At 48.6% G+C, this 16263-nt stretch overlaps 6 protein-coding genes across 6 annotated transcripts; 4 read left to right on the forward strand and 2 right to left on the reverse strand.

The window, feature by feature from the left end:
• The first annotated feature begins 15 nt into the window (after nt 1-15).
• On the forward strand, nt 16-421 carry HD556DRAFT_1384894 (uncharacterized protein). Its single transcript, XM_041303353.1, has one exon. The coding sequence runs from the start codon at nt 237-239 to the stop codon at nt 402-404; it is 168 nt and encodes a 55-aa protein (XP_041158329.1). The 5' UTR covers nt 16-236; the 3' UTR covers nt 405-421.
• A 2109-nt stretch (nt 422-2530) lies between these two features.
• Nucleotides 2531-4802, forward strand: HD556DRAFT_1485669 (uncharacterized protein; the record flags this gene model as incomplete). The annotated part of the gene is made up of 8 exons (XM_041308716.1): nt 2531-2544; nt 2814-3033; nt 3086-3230; nt 3280-3514; nt 3543-3737; nt 3761-4395; nt 4431-4704; nt 4730-4802. The coding sequence occupies 8 exons, from the start codon at nt 2531-2533 to the stop codon at nt 4800-4802; spliced, it is 1791 nt and encodes a 596-aa protein (XP_041158330.1).
• A 14-nt stretch (nt 4803-4816) lies between these two features.
• HD556DRAFT_1537271 (uncharacterized protein) lies at nt 4817-7353 on the reverse strand (the record flags this gene model as incomplete). Its single annotated transcript, XM_041309652.1, has 11 exons — nt 4817-5415; nt 5467-5481; nt 5533-5621; nt 5678-5823; nt 5881-5959; nt 6019-6210; nt 6260-6344; nt 6387-6466; nt 6518-6907; nt 6965-7094; nt 7156-7353. 11 exons carry the CDS (start codon nt 7351-7353, stop codon nt 5113-5115), a joined length of 1707 nt encoding a protein of 568 aa, XP_041158331.1. The 3' UTR covers nt 4817-5112.
• Nucleotides 7354-8854: 1501 nt separating this feature from the next.
• HD556DRAFT_1240523 (cyclin-like protein) lies at nt 8855-10268 on the forward strand (the record flags this gene model as incomplete). Its single annotated transcript, XM_041298120.1, has 5 exons — nt 8855-8886; nt 8939-9048; nt 9102-9328; nt 9370-9626; nt 9674-10268. 5 exons carry the CDS (start codon nt 8855-8857, stop codon nt 10266-10268), a joined length of 1221 nt encoding a protein of 406 aa, XP_041158332.1.
• Nucleotides 10269-10580: 312 nt separating this feature from the next.
• Nucleotides 10581-11725, forward strand: HD556DRAFT_640436 (uncharacterized protein). Its single transcript, XM_041311165.1, has 3 exons — nt 10581-10903; nt 10960-11436; nt 11502-11725. The coding sequence occupies exons 1-3, from the start codon at nt 10892-10894 to the stop codon at nt 11694-11696; spliced, it is 684 nt and encodes a 227-aa protein (XP_041158333.1). The 5' UTR covers nt 10581-10891; the 3' UTR covers nt 11697-11725.
• Nucleotides 11726-11733: 8 nt separating this feature from the next.
• Nucleotides 11734-13777, reverse strand: HD556DRAFT_1384936 (uncharacterized protein). The gene is made up of 4 exons (XM_041303354.1): nt 13241-13777; nt 13009-13187; nt 12862-12959; nt 11734-12806 (listed from the first exon to the last, which is right to left on the reverse strand). Exons 1-4 carry the CDS (start codon nt 13733-13735, stop codon nt 11755-11757), a joined length of 1824 nt encoding a protein of 607 aa, XP_041158334.1. The 5' UTR covers nt 13736-13777; the 3' UTR covers nt 11734-11754.
• Between the last annotated feature and the right edge of the window lie 2486 nt (nt 13778-16263).

Consider the following 16263-nt stretch of genomic DNA (forward strand, 5'->3'; position numbering starts at 1 on the left):
ACGTTGAGCTATTTATGTACACTAGCGTTTGCAAGTTCTCGTCTCTGATAGTATATCGGTCGGTACACCCGCCTGTCAGAATTGTACGTGAAAAAGGTATGTTTACGGATGCAACTTGTTTCTACATACTTAAAATAAATGAATACTAGGTTTATGATTGATGGTTTAGTGGCAGTCTGAGGAACGACGTACCTCGCTAGTGCGACGATCATTCGCGTAGGTTGTCGAACAGATGGATGTGGTCCCGATACGCATCAGCTTTTGCCGTCGCTCTGGTACTACTTATTGGCACTCGGTGTCGACACTACTGTCATTTACTAGTAAGCGACTTTACAGTTTCTCAATTTGCAATTTCGCTCTTGTGCGTCTTGGGTCCACTTTGTTGTTACACCAGTAGAGTCTAAACATATCTGTGACCTGATCCGGTGTGCACTGATAAGTAGGGGAGATTCCAGACACCATAGGTTTCAGGCCACGTGTCCTGGGCGTCTAATGATACACGAAGCACCCGGCCGCCGTACACCGTGTACCTCTGAAACTTATATTAAGATTCAGAACGCCCGCAGTCTCTCTAACAAGTTGTGCTCAACACCATCCACCTCGAGCAGAATGAGGAAAGCAGAACATCCCGTCATTCGAATCACCACCCCCAATCGAACATTTCGAGGTCATAGAGATACTCTCTTTGGAGTCGCAGTCTTTCCCGATAGACGCCATATGGTGACATCTTCGGCCGACAAGACGCTTCGTTTGTGGAACTTGGAAGATGGTGTTGAATTGAAGATAATGGAGGGGCATTCCAACCTAGTGGAAGGATTTGCACTATCAAGAGATGGGAAATGGATAGCAAGCGGTGATCATGGTGGAGAGGTCATAGCCTGGAACACAGACGGGGAATCTCTCACCCAGCCCATCAAAGTCCACTCCCAAAGGATACCGTCGCTCGACTTTTCCCCAGACAGCACATTGCTAGCGAGTGGCTCATATGACACCACGGTGGAGCTCTGGAACACCAAAACATGGCAGGTGCAAAGAAATCCAATCAGTTGTGCGCTAAAGTCCTCTGTGTTCGGTATTCACCATCTGGTGAATATCTTGCCATCGCAACCTCGTCAAATATCCAAATATGGAATCCAGGCAAGAGGAATTGCATCGCAAAGTTCCAGGGTCACTCTGCGTATGGAGCATGGAATCAGTCATTAGTGTGGACACCTGATGGCAAACAGCTTCTTTCGGCTGGTAGTCGTTGTGATACCACCATAAGGATCTGGGATTCATCGACCTGGAAGCAGATCGGTGAGCCCTGCAAGGGCCATGCTGAGGCTATTTTCATGATTGCCCTCAACCCTGCCGGCACCCATTTCGCGACCGCGTCTGATGACCGCCAGGTTTACCTTTGGCGGCTTTCGGATCAACAAATCATTGCCATATTCAAACACACCGAAGCGGTGTGTTGCGTCGCCTTCTCCATGGATGGCAAGTACATCCTGAGTGGAGGAACAGATTTGATGATCTCGAAGTGGGCAGTACCTTCGCTAGAGGACGTTCTCGAGGACCAGGCAACAGATGTAAGATTCTGTTCATTTTCCATCCCTTCTTCATCTCATTTTCTCCAAGGATGCATTGCAGGAACACTTTGAAGGAACATGCGGCAAATAATGTGAGTTCTTGTTCTTTGCTCGTCTCCTTGTTATTGATCCTCAATCTCGATGCCAATGCTCAACAGCCTGAATGCGAGGTATATTTCTAGCTTTTACGCCTACCACTTAATTTGACCATGCATAATGCAGGTCCTCACTATCAGCACGATAGCCCGCGATGCATGCATAGCCGGAGACTTGCTCACTGCTGACAAAATGTTAACACAAGATATCGCCGCCGATGACAATGACTACAAGTCTCATGCGAATCGTTCGTTTGTCAAGGCAAGAAATTCAGACTGGGACCACGCACTTGATGACGCGCTCAAAGTGAGATGCACCATTTCGTCCTGACCTTTTCAAACAGACTAATATATATGGTGATACAGAGCATCAGTATCAAGCCATCCTTGATGGGCTGCATATCCAAGGGCATCGCCCTGTGGAAAAAACAGTTCCGACGCGATGAAAGCATTTGACATCGCGTTCATGCACGTGGACGCAGACTTGAATAAAACTCGTCTTCTACTCTTGATTAAGGCGTCAATTGTGTCTTATGTACTCGCTACTCACACAACAACCATTAGGCCATCGCCCTTTTCAATGCAAATCAACATGACGAGGCGATTCTGCGCGTCCAAGAGCTAGCTACCACTCGCCCATCCAAATTCTCATGCGTGTGGTGTCGTGGAAGTGAGTGCTCCTGACACAGTCAACTCCAGATTCATGCATCGATGCTGATTTTGCGAACCTCGCACTCCAGGCTTATCTACACGTCCAACTGGGAAAGAATGCATCACACGACGCACGTCACAACGAAGCGGTGGCCACTTCACTGCTGCTGTCAACACTATTGATTTCTCGTCTGTGTCGGCCATCCACTCTATACGATGTCTTCGTGGTGGTAGGTTGATTGAAATGTAACCGGAATTTTTTTTTCGTCTCACTGCTTTTTCTAGTTATTTGGGTGGGATATGCGGTCTTTGTGGCGAAATGCACATCAGAATTGGTGCGATGCGCTCCTCGAGCAGGTAGACTTCCAGAAGCCATCAAAGCATACCGATACATGATGGACAGGGTTGACGAGGCTACGAAATCACGCTGCCTTGATTGGTCCACTGGCGAGTCTTCTTGATGTAAACCTCGTATAACTCTCATCCTTATCTCACTCAGGTTTCAGCAAGATTGCAGCGTGCTCTATGCTGCTGCTGGAGTGACTGACCTCGCTGTGGGCGGAGATGAAGCCCTCGCTGCGGGTAATTACGACAAGGCTATCGAGCTTTACTCCGCAGCGATCGATCTCGACTTTGCAACCCATACCACCTTTGCAAACCGCAGTAAAGCGAGGTCGGGAAAAATGCTATGGAACGATGCACTCCTCGATGCGGAAAAGGTGGGATGACAATTACTGTTTCGTACTCAACGCTAATTTTGGTGATACGCAGGTCATTGAACTCGACCCTTCATCTTACTTTGGATATCAGTTGAAGCATGCGGTGCTTCATGGCGCACATAGATATGATGAAGCCATCGAGGCGCTCTCAACCATGCTCTCCAAGTTGGAAAGTGCTCCCGATACAGAAACAAGAAGTACGCCTCAAATAACACATCTTTCAAACATTGTTGACTCTCTGTCCAGACTTGCGCCAACAGTATATTAGTCCATCCGAAGCAGAACATGCTATTGAAGACAGCATTAAGGCCCAGCTCGACAACGCCCCGCACCGTCTAATCAACACCTCCACTGGGCGCTTATGCAACCGCGAGGCACAGATCAATGCCTTCAGAACAAGCACAGTGCACAAAGAACTTTTGTCATCCACAACGAAACATCCGGACTTTCAAATGGAGCGCATCCAAGACGTGGTGTCGATGTACTTCCGTTATCATGCTATCGCATAGGTGGGAAGTGACGGAGCCATCACTGCATAACATCCAGAACAAGGTGGTGTACGACTTGGATCCAATCGGTGGCATCGCAAAGTTGCAGTCATTCTGTAGAACTGCTCGTGATAAAGGGTATTGTTGGGCATGGATTGATACCTGTTGCATCGACCAGACTAACAATGTCGAGGTCCAACAATCGGTCAACTCCATGTTTGTCTGGTATCGCCACTCAGCACTCACCATCGTCTACCTGTCGGACGTTCCACCTTGTCGCAGTCTGGCGCACTCACAAGTAGCGCTTGGAACACGCGAGGATGGACAGTTCAAGAATTTCTGGCTTCAATGTTTGTACTCTTTTACCAGAAGGATTGGTCGTTGTATCTCGACGATCGCTCTCCCAACCACAAAGATTCTCTTACAATCATGCAGGAGATGGGAGATGCGACGGGAATAGATGCACGAACCCTTGTTGCCTTCCGTCCGGGGATGAGAAACGCCCGGGAGAAACTCCAATGGGTGTCAGCGCGTGTTACCACATGGCCGGAAGATATTGCATACTCATTGTTTGGTATCTTCGGCGTCAACCTACCTGTCATTTATGGCGAGAAGAAGCAAAAGGCGCTTGGGAGGCTCTTGCAGGAGGTCATAGCTCAGTCGGGCGACATCAGTGCCCTGGACTGGGTGGGGCAATCATCCGAATTCAATAGCTGTCTGCCGGCCGACATTACTTCATACAAAGCACCACCGTACACCCTGCCATCTCTGTCTGAAGATGAGATTCAGAGTTCGGTTTCTTTACTGCGAAACACCGTGGCTATCGAATCAGCTTCAAAGCTTTATACCCTTCTCGATCAGAAGAACGCTCCTCGTTTGCGAACTGCAGACTGCATCTGCCTTGCATAGCATTTCGTGTCACGGCAGTGAAACGGAGTCATACTCGAGACCAAGATTCACATTCCGCGTATGAAGTCAAGGCAGACGGTCTTCGCGACCTGTTAATCACCATGGAGGACAAACTGATTCCGTCCTCCTGGACATTTTCCACACGGCAGACGTTCTTGCTCGTCCGCCCATGGGATCGTGATCTCCTCGAGCTGCCTGATTTTGCGGAGCTGTTAGGCTTGGCAGCTAGGCTGCCTGACATTGCAGACGACACGCAGAGCGAGGAATTCTATTGGTCTGCGCCTGGGTCTCCATTGCAGGATTCACCTGGCGGGTCCCTTGAAGCAGAGGAGCCGGTTGATTTGGAATCGGGCGAGCGAGCGTTGCGATTGATCGTTCGCCTTGGACAGCCTTTTAGTGCATTTTTGCTAGCGCAGCAGCGTGGGGGAGAATACAAGAGAATCGCATCAGATAATGCTATCATTGCACAAGTCAACGACATGGCCTTTGCTCAGGACATGGTGGACGTCAAGACACTCGAGATATTGTAGCTAGTAGCTGTGTGTATGCGTATAGATCTATTACGGGATGATGGTACCCCCTCGAACAGACAGGCACGCGCGTCGCGTAGAAACTCCTTGAATATCACAATAAGCAGGAGCTCACCAGCCTCCTATTATCGAACCCAAATCATATATCATCGTCATGATGGTAGTTGACTGCACAAGGAGAGACTATCTGTTGAACTCCCAAACTCTTCCTTATCAGATATTGTTTTCGTAAGGCAGACATCTATCATGCCCGCTCGCCGCAGATTGGCCTCTGTCGGATGTTGCACATCTTCCAGGACTTCGTTGATAGAGGCTGAACGATGGCCCAACCACAGGAGTTGCAGCACACCTATGTTTGAGATAGCAGCCTGACTGTCGTGTGATGCATGAAATGCTCTTGTCATATGTAGCGCCAGTCCCAACATTATCACCGATGCAGACGCCGCGAAAGCCAACTAGAACCATTTCGATGAATAGTCATCGCATAGATGTTACCACGAACTCACAGGAAGAAGGTTGATCTACAATGCTCCATTAGTCATTTAAAAGCAACATCTGCGCAGTTCACTTACGTTGAGGCGTAGGGCAATGAACTCCTCGTTAACATAGGCTGTCCCATTGCCAGGGTCAATTCCTCCATTGGCTGTACCCATTTGTCCCGCTAAGCATGTGGACAGAATGAGCGAGAGTTTAAAAAACGTCGAACGTATCCCTTACCTAGCCAGATGAGTTGTGCAGCTGCTCTCGCAACCGCGAATTCTAGTTCATCCGGGCTCAAAGTGAAATTAGAGATTGGATAAGCACCGTCGCGGAATTGTGTATATTCCTCAGTGAGATTCAAGCCTACCAACGACATGATATACCTAGAAGTCAAGCCGTACGTGAGACATTTTAACAGTGCAGTCATGTTTTTGGCCTACTCGTCCGCAACAGAGAGTTCGGTGATTTGTGCATATGGATCAAATAGAATCCCGCTGGTGCTATCCGGGGTAGCCAAAGCTGCCGATCTAAAATTGACAGTATGTCATTGAGCTCAAAGTGAGCGCCGTATAACGCACCTGTGTTTGCCAACTGGTAGTATTCGACCACCCGAATTGATACATTTCCCATTGCGTGGATGGCTGCGATAAGGACGTAGGACTCAGTAGGCTGTTGGTTTGCATGTCGATCACCCCATGTGTAGTGTTCGCTGACAGCGAGCAATATACGAAATAGACCTGGGTGACGTATGGAGTGTCGATCAGGGATATCTGCAGAACGTATTGTTATTATGACTGTATTACAAATAAGCAAACGTACTCCAAGTCATGTTTATAGCAACCTCATCTTGTACTGAAGGGTCGATCCCCAATAATGTGGATACCATAAGATAGACACCAGCAAGCTAGAGTCAAATTGTTATCCAACTTCTATAGTGGGCGCGAACTAAGAGAACACTTGCCTCTGAGGCGTCACTGGAAGAATCTTCAAATTCTATCCATGGAATTATATGTATCTGATCTGGCCCTGTAAATACTGTCAGCGTGATAAAACATCACTGCAATCACAACCACCGACAGAGAGCACTCGCAATAACTACGCGAGTGGCAACTGGCCCAGACGGAACGATCGCTGTGTTGGCATCCGCAGAGTATGTCACATTTGGAACCAATCCACAACTCGAGGCTACTGTCGTTGCGTTCACAGTCGCATTCCCTGCTATAGCGGTTCTTTTGAGGGTGTCGTAGAGTGTGGTGTTGGACAACCCTGCGGACACGAGTCCAGTCAAATGCTTGACAACTGGTAGGGATGTGGTAATGGGTCCCAGGTCTGTTAAATAACCATGCGACGAATCGTTTAGCCATCCTAGTGTTGTAGGCACCAAAGTTGTCATAGAAGCATTGAAGGTTTGAAATTGTAGGAGAGTAGAAGAGGTGACATGCAGCATGCTTATGCTCGCAAGGTAGGCTGCCACAGCAGAAGTCATCTACCATGAAGCGGGGATGTCAGTTTGTCGCCAGACACCAGTGAGTGCAGAACCGAGACCCGCCCATGCGCCAGAGATGTCATGAACGGCCGTCAGTTTCACACGGCGTACGAGTGTTCTCGAAATCGCAAGCCGTTGGGTAAGGAAGAGCAGAACAGCCGTGTATATCTGGACCATGTCATGTCATTGGTGTATCATTAGGATATCAGTGGACATTGTGGATACGTACAGTATAAAATGCTTGCAGTGAAGCACTAAGCACCACAGGCCAGAAATCATTGTTTGTTGGTGTGAAAGCGAAGTTGCATGGTGTTCCCAGTGACGGACATAGAAGAAAAGAAGGATGATGTGGATCATGACCAGCATGCCATGCATGATGTAACATGCGCGTGGCGCAAACAATCCATTGCGCGCGTTTTTGAGACATTTTTCGAATGGGCCTTCCAGTCCGCCGAAGGGGGGATTGTTGTTGTTGGCACGCGTACGCAACAGCAAGCATTCGATCGACACGACACACAAGTCCTCGACATACAAGTATCAACGACGTAGCAAGTGCAGTGGATGTTAAACAGGTGCTAGTCAACTGGCTGGTCTCCCTGGAAGTGGCCCTCTGACTTTGGGAAGTAAGTCATTCCTTGGATTTTCTTTATATGTGAAGGCATGGCCCATCGATGTTTCAAGTGAGAGTGATGCCCGACCTGCCATGACGTAAAGCGGCCCATCAAAATGAAATGAGCCCGAGGACGCATTAATGGATTTGTTGCTTTTGTTTTTTTCTATACTGTCACTCTACGTACTACAAGGTCACATAGGCTAAATAATGCAGGATATCATGATCTCAGAGTGATATTGATGGGCATCCCTAAACGACGCACATCAATCAACGAGATCCACTAACACTTACATACTAAGAGTAAGATGTGTGCTGAAGGAGGGAGGGCCATCAGAGAACCTGTGAGAAGAAGATATCGTCATATCTATCTATCTACAATATTAAGTACGAAACGTTTGATCCCGCGGAACCAATTCGCGTGACTCTCCTGTCTGTGCTCCACCTGTGCTCGTGCTGAGCGCTGAGCTCGAGCTCCACCTGTCGTCTAAATTGGTCTAGTGCCATGTGCGCTTGACGTCTGGCGATCATTGTCCTCCCAACTACATACTCCTGTTCTAACTCATCCTGCATTCATCGCCAGCAAGAACTCACCGGTTTACTGATGGAAGCACAGCATCCACACTGTGCATGATGCTCGATGCTCGCAACGAAAACGCGCGATCATGATACAAATACAATAACAAGTGACCCAAAAACCCGTGCGCTAATCGTCAGCATGCGAAATGTTACCAGGATCTTGGATACCATGATGCTGCAAAATCTTCACTTGCTCACGCAGCGTAATTGCACGTGCGTTACCAGCACCATCAGCGCTGCCGCAGTGCTGAGTGGACATCACAGGCCATATCAAGGCAAATTCAAAATAAGCGATTCCTACGAGGGACAGTACACATTCCCTTCCAATCGATTTCAGACTGAGCGTGCAATTTTAATTTTGATATCGTACCTAGCTCGTAAATTTCACGCGACGTTATTCTTCGTGAAAGACAATGAAATAGCAGATGCTAATCAATGACAACGAATGAGATATTATAATCCATGTACACTGATTGTATAACTTGGCGTGAGCTTGATAAAATTTAAGACGGAGCATGCGCAAGGTCACAAGTTCGCACAGCGAACCCGTTGTTAGGAATAATGTGTTTTGTTTGTCACATGTATCTGGTCACAACAGTTTCGGCCAATTTCCTGATGGGCCGGTGACCGTTCCAACTTTCAAGTTGTGCAACCTCATTATTCTCCGTAACAATACTCTAGCACAACTTTCCTGCATTCCTTGTTCAATCCTGATTTAAACGTACTCTGTCGATTCCATATGGCCACTGATTTCTGGGCCAGTTCGCACTAGTGAGGAGGATCAAAGTCACGAGGCATAAGAAGCTTATGGTGGGTATCATAGCAAACGATGGATAGTGGACCGCGCTACCTTGAAGGAGTCTCGTTCAGATGACCTACAATATGTGGATGATCCGGAGTACCTCGATTTCTTTGCAATTTTCTTTGCGAATGGTGAGTGTAATTAATACACATGCGAATGCGGAGTGACGTTCAAACTTTTCTAGTTATAACAAAACTAGGAAAAAAGCTCAACTTCAGGCAACGCGTCATCGCGACAGCCATCGTATTTTTTCGAAGATTTTATATCAAAAACTCGTATTGCGAAACCGACCCATTCATCGTCATCGCAGCATGCTGTTACGTGGCTGGAAAGGCGGAGGAGTCGCCCGTGCACATCAAGAATATGGTAGCAGAGGCTCGCCTTTTCTCAGCCGTGGTGTTTCACCACCAAGTGTATCTGTTTGAATACTGATGTCAAGTTGCACAGAACAGCCGTACGGCGTGAAATACTTTCCTTCAGACAATTCCAAACTCGCCGAGATGGAGTTCTACCTCGTTGCGGACCTCGAATGTGATCTCACTGTTTTTCATCCATATCGCACGTTGTTGTCCATTTGCAAGAAGGAGAGCTCAAACGACTTGCAGACAGAGGCTGGTGAAGTGGGAGTGGGAGTGGACGATGGGCCACGGTATTGGGGAAGTGGTGATGGACAACTCGAGTTGCCAGATGATGCGTTCCAGCTAGCTTGGTGAGCGGATTTTAGGAGGAGTGTTTCATAACTGACTCTAATCGTAGGTCTATCGTCAACGACACATATCGCTCAGATCTCTGCCTGCTTTATCCTCCCCATCTACTCGCCATTACCGCACTCTATCTCGCTGTTGTTTTACACGGTCCAACTAGAGAGCTCCTCCAACAGCAGTCTCATTCAGTTGAAACAACACCAGTCCACAGCTCCCCGAGAAGATCGTCGCGACAAAATTCTAGTACATCATCGAGTCACTCAAAGAAACCCTCACAGGACTTTGTTGCTTTCTTTGCTGAACTTAACATCTCAATGCCATTGGTCGCCACTATTGCACAAGAAATCATTTCACTATACACACTCTGGGAGCGGTACCTCGAAGATTCCGATCATGTTGATTCTGCAAGAGGTACATTCTACGGACATGCGTCGGCGCAGACACAATCGGCAGTGAGCCATAGCGGGGTATCTACGCCCGTGGAGAACCTGGACGATGCACAGAGGCCGCATGGTGCTACGTCGACCTTCTTGCTGCAGGTCTTGACGAGGATGAGGGAGAACAGGTTGTCAGATATGGCGCATGCGTCTTCTGGGAGGCATGTTGCGGTGAATAAGATGTTAGAGCGGACACAGGCTGCTGGGTGATTAACTATACCATCTTCATTTACATCGCTACGCATGTATGTACGTTTTGTATTTCATCTGATTTACTAGCATAAAACCCCCTCAAGTTTTGGTAACGTCACTACACGTGCGATGGACCATTGACTCGATCAAGTATGTACTAACCCAGAAAGACCTTGATCAGATAACGTTATGTAAATTTGGACGTTCACTCTAACGTTAAAGTTCACCTCGATGCCCTTTAGTGCTAACAAATACTACTAGCTCGACAAGCGCTGTACAGACTGCTCTAGAGTCTGCCCAGTGTCAAACGAACATCCTGACCCCAAGCCCTGTATATGGAAACGATACAAAATGACACATTCTTATTGTTGAAACAGACCTGCTTTTGTATGGATATGTCATGGTGATCGTCCTACAAATAGTACCGCCAAGCCATCATGCCTCGCGGCCCGCCATGAGGTTGGATGGTCAAAGCGGATGGGCTTAGGGAATCCGGGTGTCTCGTAAGTGCCGGTTATCACCATCAAAACTGACGTATAACGCTTGCAAGGCAGTCCCATACTCCGAATCTCCATAGGGTCTAAAGGCTAATCGATAATCATTTGAACTACAACCCAATTGTCGTCGAGGAAACTCGCAAAATGCAGTTGCAGGTGAGCTCCACGTCCAGATCTCCTTGTCACGAAATGCAGACCTGACCGAGGCCCAGAGCATCATCTACTCCAAGCCACCAGTCATCGTTACTTTCTTGCTATTAACGAGCCTCCCACTCGTCGATTCCACATGGGTGGTGCGATCTCTCTGCGCGACTCACCTTGGGAGGCGCCTACTCCGAGGTTTCAACAGGACCCTCATGGACAGACTCTATCACGCACTCTCCTCTACTTGTCTTCGTGTCCGCCTCTTACTATTTCCATTCCCTGCACGTTCGCGGTGCGGAACATTCCCCACGCTAGAAGCGGAAGCGAAATACTGGTGCATTGCTGCTCGTTACCGACGCCACCTTGCACAGTCTAGTGCTCGCCGGCCGCCGCAAGAGACGTCTGAGATACCTCTCGTGACGTACTATACACCACGTCTTCTACCTCAATACCGCGACGTACAGCACCCCGACGAAGGAAGCAGTGGATTTTCTATACCAGCCAAAACGTTTTGCAAGTGGCATAGGATGGTGTTCCGGGGATCGGTGAGTCCTCCGTCTGACATTGCTGCTCAGAAGAAGTGATGCCTGCTTGGTGTTTGGGATCAAAGTATCACCCGACGCTTGCCCAAGCAGTTGTGCGCATGAAGTATTACTCTCACAGAGACCTGAAAGAAATGCAGCGGATTGCGCGCTTTCTGTCAGACGAGCAAGTGTTACGCCGGCCTTGGTCGCCAAAATATAGCGAACTTTGGAAGCGATGGTTGGATACCAAAGGTCCGGACGTAGTCATCGTGTTTGAGTGATGTAAAACAGTTGTTGTAATGCTGGCTGTACCTGATAATATACTTTTGTTTGTTTACCTCACATCTGGGCTTTTCGCATGAGATTTCTCCTCACCCTCCTACGCTCGCCGCCCAAGCCTTCACTCTTACCCCACTGCAAATATGGCACGCGGCCCTTCTCTACACCTGCGACCCCTTCATTTGCGTCCGTAAAATCCAGCATTCCCCAGATAGGCAGCTCTAGCTCACCCTTGACGATCACCCGACAGCGTGCAAGGATAGTGGGCGAAACCGGGGTGAGTATATGCATGTGCGATGAGCTAGGTGAGATGGCACGAATGAGAGCGAGGCCATGGCAAGTGGAGGTCGAGGGTACTGGTGGATGTCTGGCTTGGACGTATGGCAATTCCCGGGCGCCAGACGGGTCTAGATACACTGGATCTTCGGTTCCAGGTTCGCATTCGACAAGACTAATGATTGCGCCGTTTAAGACGTTGGAGATCTCCGAGGGTATCACGTCCTCGTATCCTGCACCAATAAGGATGACTTGGTCAAATGCCCGACTCCAGTCCACCTCGTACGGATACCGGGCACAGAGAGGATGAGAGGTCTCCCATTTGGTTGCTGTCATTTGACGAAGAGGAGCGGATGGATATGGAAACGACATCGATGTAATAGATGGAAAGATAGCATAGAAATAAGACAAGATGTTCAAGTTGCGCTGGTCGACGGCATTAAAATGCGCATTTGCTAAATTTGGTGATATTGATTCGAGAGTATGCTGGAGCGCCTTGGTCGGCGCGGACTGGAGAATGTCATAGGCTGGCCAACCTTTCTCCTCCGGACCGACGACCTCGAATACATGAGTAGCTTCGGTGAGTTCCTCGATCTTGGCATTTAGGTCAGCCCCAAGACCCTTCGTCCACCCCATTGTATTGACCACCAGGGGAATAACGTCGGTGACCCGCGTGTCAATCGACTCGTCATCAGGCATCGAAGTTTGAATCTCGAACTTGTACGTTTCGAGGAGCGCTTGAACGGCCGCAAGATAGTGTGCCGGACTGCACCGTGGTGAAGTCGCTCCAACGTAGTGCGCTCGGTATGGAAGACTGGGATGTGTAAAAGGCGGGCCTAAGATACCAAGATATTTGAGGGGCGCTAATAGGTTGATGAAGTGATTACTCACCGAATACCGGTTTATCTATGATATTTAAGGCGACCAACCCCCCAGGTGTAAATTCGGACTGCCCTACGTCGCATTCAAGATATGCTACGCGCTGAAATCTATAAAGTACTGTTAGCGGTGTTCATATGTATTGAATTCCAAACATACCTTGTTAGAAGCCTGTTCAAGAGCGTCCGAGCAAATGTACTCTTTCCGGACTTTTTCGGACCCTTGACAACATAAACGGAGAGTGGTATGGGAGATGGTGACGTCTCTGCCGCGCTCAGGGCAATACTCCACGATTCTGGCAATACGAACGGTAGCACGTCCCTGTCGCTGTGCGTCATCTGTATGATAGGATAAATAATACTTTACATACATTCAAATACAGCACACGTACCAAGTTCACGCCAGGGCGTATAACCTCTGCCGAGCTCCGCTGCCAACGCGAAGGTTCGAAAACTCCATCAAAGACGCGACAGACACGTCCAAGACCCTCCACTCCCGTATCGAGCGATCGAATTGCTACTAGAGCTCCGCCGTGATTCTGTCTCACGCGAGGAGGAAGAGAATATATATCCAAGTCGGTATGTAGGTTCGATGAGGCGCACTCCAAGATGGGGATCGGAGCAGAACGAGGGGCGAACACATGGTGAGCTGTCTTTGAGGCGGACAACGTTACACCGAGTATAGACACAGACCCCTTCAAAATCGTAAGAGTAAATATCCCTAGAAGCGCGAGTGTCTCCTCCCGGTCGATGGAAAGCACCGAAGTCTCGTTTTGCAAGCCTGTGGCACTGGCTTCATCCGCGGAGAGTTCGTAAACGTTAAGATCACGAGTGGGTTTGAACGTGGACAGCTGGGAAGGCTCAGATCTCGAAGGCTGGGGGTACATCCCAGTGCAATACCTAGAGGTGATTTTCCTTTTTAGTTACTTGTTGATTTCGAATCTTCCTTCTCGCTACCACCATCTTGGCGTTAGCGCCTCCCATTCGAAATTTCAACAAGCCTCGTCTCAGCAACCTTAGCTCTTCACCAAAGCTAAATCTTAAATAAAACACTCGTCGTACTTCGTATTTCTCACTTCGGTCATGACTCGGTTGCTTGCGGACCCTACCCTGGCGCAATGTCCAGATTTTACCTCTGTCGGTTTCAATGCCAGTCGTGCACTTCTCCTGAGTCCCGCCATCGACGACACTCAAGCAGCTGCCATGCTTCGCACTATCTGGCTAGCCACCAACACGGCTCTCACTAAACAGTGGCAGCGCCAGCTAGACTCTGACGCCCAAGATGTCGCCGAACAGCAGCGTCTCCTCGCTGAAGATGAAGCCCAGCGTCTCGCGGCCCAAAAAGTCTAAGATGCTCTCTTTACAGAAGAAGAGAGGAAGAAGAACTGGATCCACCACATCCCTATTCCTGATCGTCCTCGTCCCACTCGTGCAGCCGAATCCATCCTTGTCGCCGACTATGCCTTGCGCAAGCTCGACAAAGCCCAGTTTGTCGAGCTATTACTGGACTAACAAAGGTCTTTCAGATGCTCGTTCAGCCTTTCACACCTTCGACGACGACACCGCAGCCGGTGTCATCGCAGACCATCTCCCCTCCCCTCGACTTCTCGAGGGCTGTTCCTCGTTTCATTGCCTCGCTTGAACAGCGAGGGGGTTGCTTCACGCGTTCGCATGTTGGCACAATTTTTCGGGGGCCTGATACTGCACCACTACTGGACGTCGGAGTGACGCTCCAGGACAATCAATTCGAGCAGCGGGCCCTTCTCGTGTATCAAGAGGAGCAACGCCGAGCTTGGCATCAGGCCATTTCGCAACCGGCTGGAGCCTGGAACATTTCCATCCTCGATGAGACGGAGATTTCTCGCTGTTTCGACCGCATCTATCATGCAGAGCGTGTGCGCATTGACCATGATTTCGACTTAAAGGTTAGTCCTTTGCATTCTTTCTCATGAACAATCACTGATCTTCCTTCATTGTGTTCTCTCTCGCGTTAACGGTATCCTACTGGCGTTTTGTGTCTACTGGGTTGTCATCTATATAATGGGTGTTATGATATGTGTTTTGTCTTGCGTCTATGCATTATGCGGTTCCCTCTGCGCGTTTTGTGTGATCTGTTTGGTCCTTTGCTGCGCTACTTGCGTTCGCTACTTTGCGTTCGCATGGCCCTCAGCGGGTTTCAACGTCTATCCTCTCGTTCGTCCCACGACGATTCTGCATCTAGTCGCGGGGGCATAGTCTGACGTGATATATGAAGAGCGGGAGGGACGCTAAACAAAGATAGTTCTCAGTATCTTTGATAGAACTAGTTTTACGTACCTAAACGAAGATAGTACTAAATCTTTTGCGAGCTCGTTGTAAAATAAATAGAATTTTGATATACGCACATATGCTATTGGAGACAAATATATAATAGTCCTAGCGAAGAGAGAATGTGCGGGGTTTGAGAGATATACCAACGACCACCGAGACACTTTCAAACGCGCGAGTCCGCATCACTGCTCTTCATCGAGGTTGAGTTCCCTTAGACTGGAGAGATCCAGACATTCGAGCGCTATTTGCAATAGAGAATGAGGAGGAAAAGACGACGGCAAACGTAGTGTTAACATTTATTACTGTAATTCACGTCCGTCCGAAGGTCGCTTGTTTTAACTAAGTCCGCAGGCACTCAGTACTCAACGTTCAAACGTTCAACCCCGTATGCATGTCAAATTTGGAGATTTTGTATTTGTGAGGAGTTATTTACAGAGTGTGTATGATCTATGATGTGATCGTCGACTCAAGGTGCATACGCAAACTGCTCGTAGATCCCTGTTCTGAAATATGCGATGAAGGGAAGAGTATGCGAGGCAAATGTAACATACCTTGATCAATAGCAGAAAATGAAGGATTTCTGAATCCTGGTCTGTGTACATAGATGCAACATCAAATGCTGCCCTCGCATCCAGGACGCGGCCTTTTCCACGGAGGGCAATACCCTTGGAGATATAGCCCGTCGATGAGGGTTGAATCCTGATGGACTATGTCACCGTCAAGTTAGCCCTGTATAAGGCGGCGATGATTCTCACCTTGATAGCATCCAGAAGGGCGCGGTCTCAGTGATGTTTTCGCGCCATAACAAATGAACGATGGGCGTAGGAAGTATGGTCGTTTGGATTGGTGTTGATATCTTGGGTGAGTAGGTCTTCGGCGATGGATAAGTCTCCGTTTACACATGCAATACGGGCGGGTGTGATGGCTAGGATCTGCACAAAACATGCTCGAATTGTGGTATATATAGTCAAGGACGGAAACATGCCTTTGAGCGATGGACGTAGGGAGTATGGTTGTTCGCATCGCTGTTGGTATCTTGCATGTGTAGTTCTTCGTCAGTAGACAAGTCTCCATCTATGCATGCATCGCGGACTGTTGCGGTGGC

This window comes from Suillus plorans, assembly GCF_016647745.1.
Source record: "Suillus plorans strain S12 chromosome Unknown HD556scaffold_42, whole genome shotgun sequence".
NCBI lineage: Eukaryota > Fungi > Basidiomycota > Agaricomycetes > Boletales > Suillaceae > Suillus > Suillus plorans.

Coding starts and splice junctions, on each gene's coding strand:
- HD556DRAFT_1384894 (XM_041303353.1), top strand. CDS start 237: ATGTGGTCCCGATACGCATCAGCTTTTGCCGTCGCTCTGGTACTACTT.
- HD556DRAFT_1384936 (XM_041303354.1), bottom strand. CDS start 13,735: ATGTACCCCCAGCCTTCGAGATCTGAGCCTTCCCAGCTGTCCACGTTC. Junction 13,188..13,240: donor TACGCCCTGGCGTGAACTTG/GTACGTGTGCTG, acceptor CCTATCATACAG/ATGACGCACAGCGACAGGGA. Junction 12,960..13,008: donor TTGAACAGGCTTCTAACAAG/GTATGTTTGGAA, acceptor AGTACTTTATAG/ATTTCAGCGCGTAGCATATC.
- HD556DRAFT_640436 (XM_041311165.1), top strand. Junction 11,437..11,501: donor GGATGGTGTTCCGGGGATCG/GTGAGTCCTCCG, acceptor TTGGGATCAAAG/TATCACCCGACGCTTGCCCA.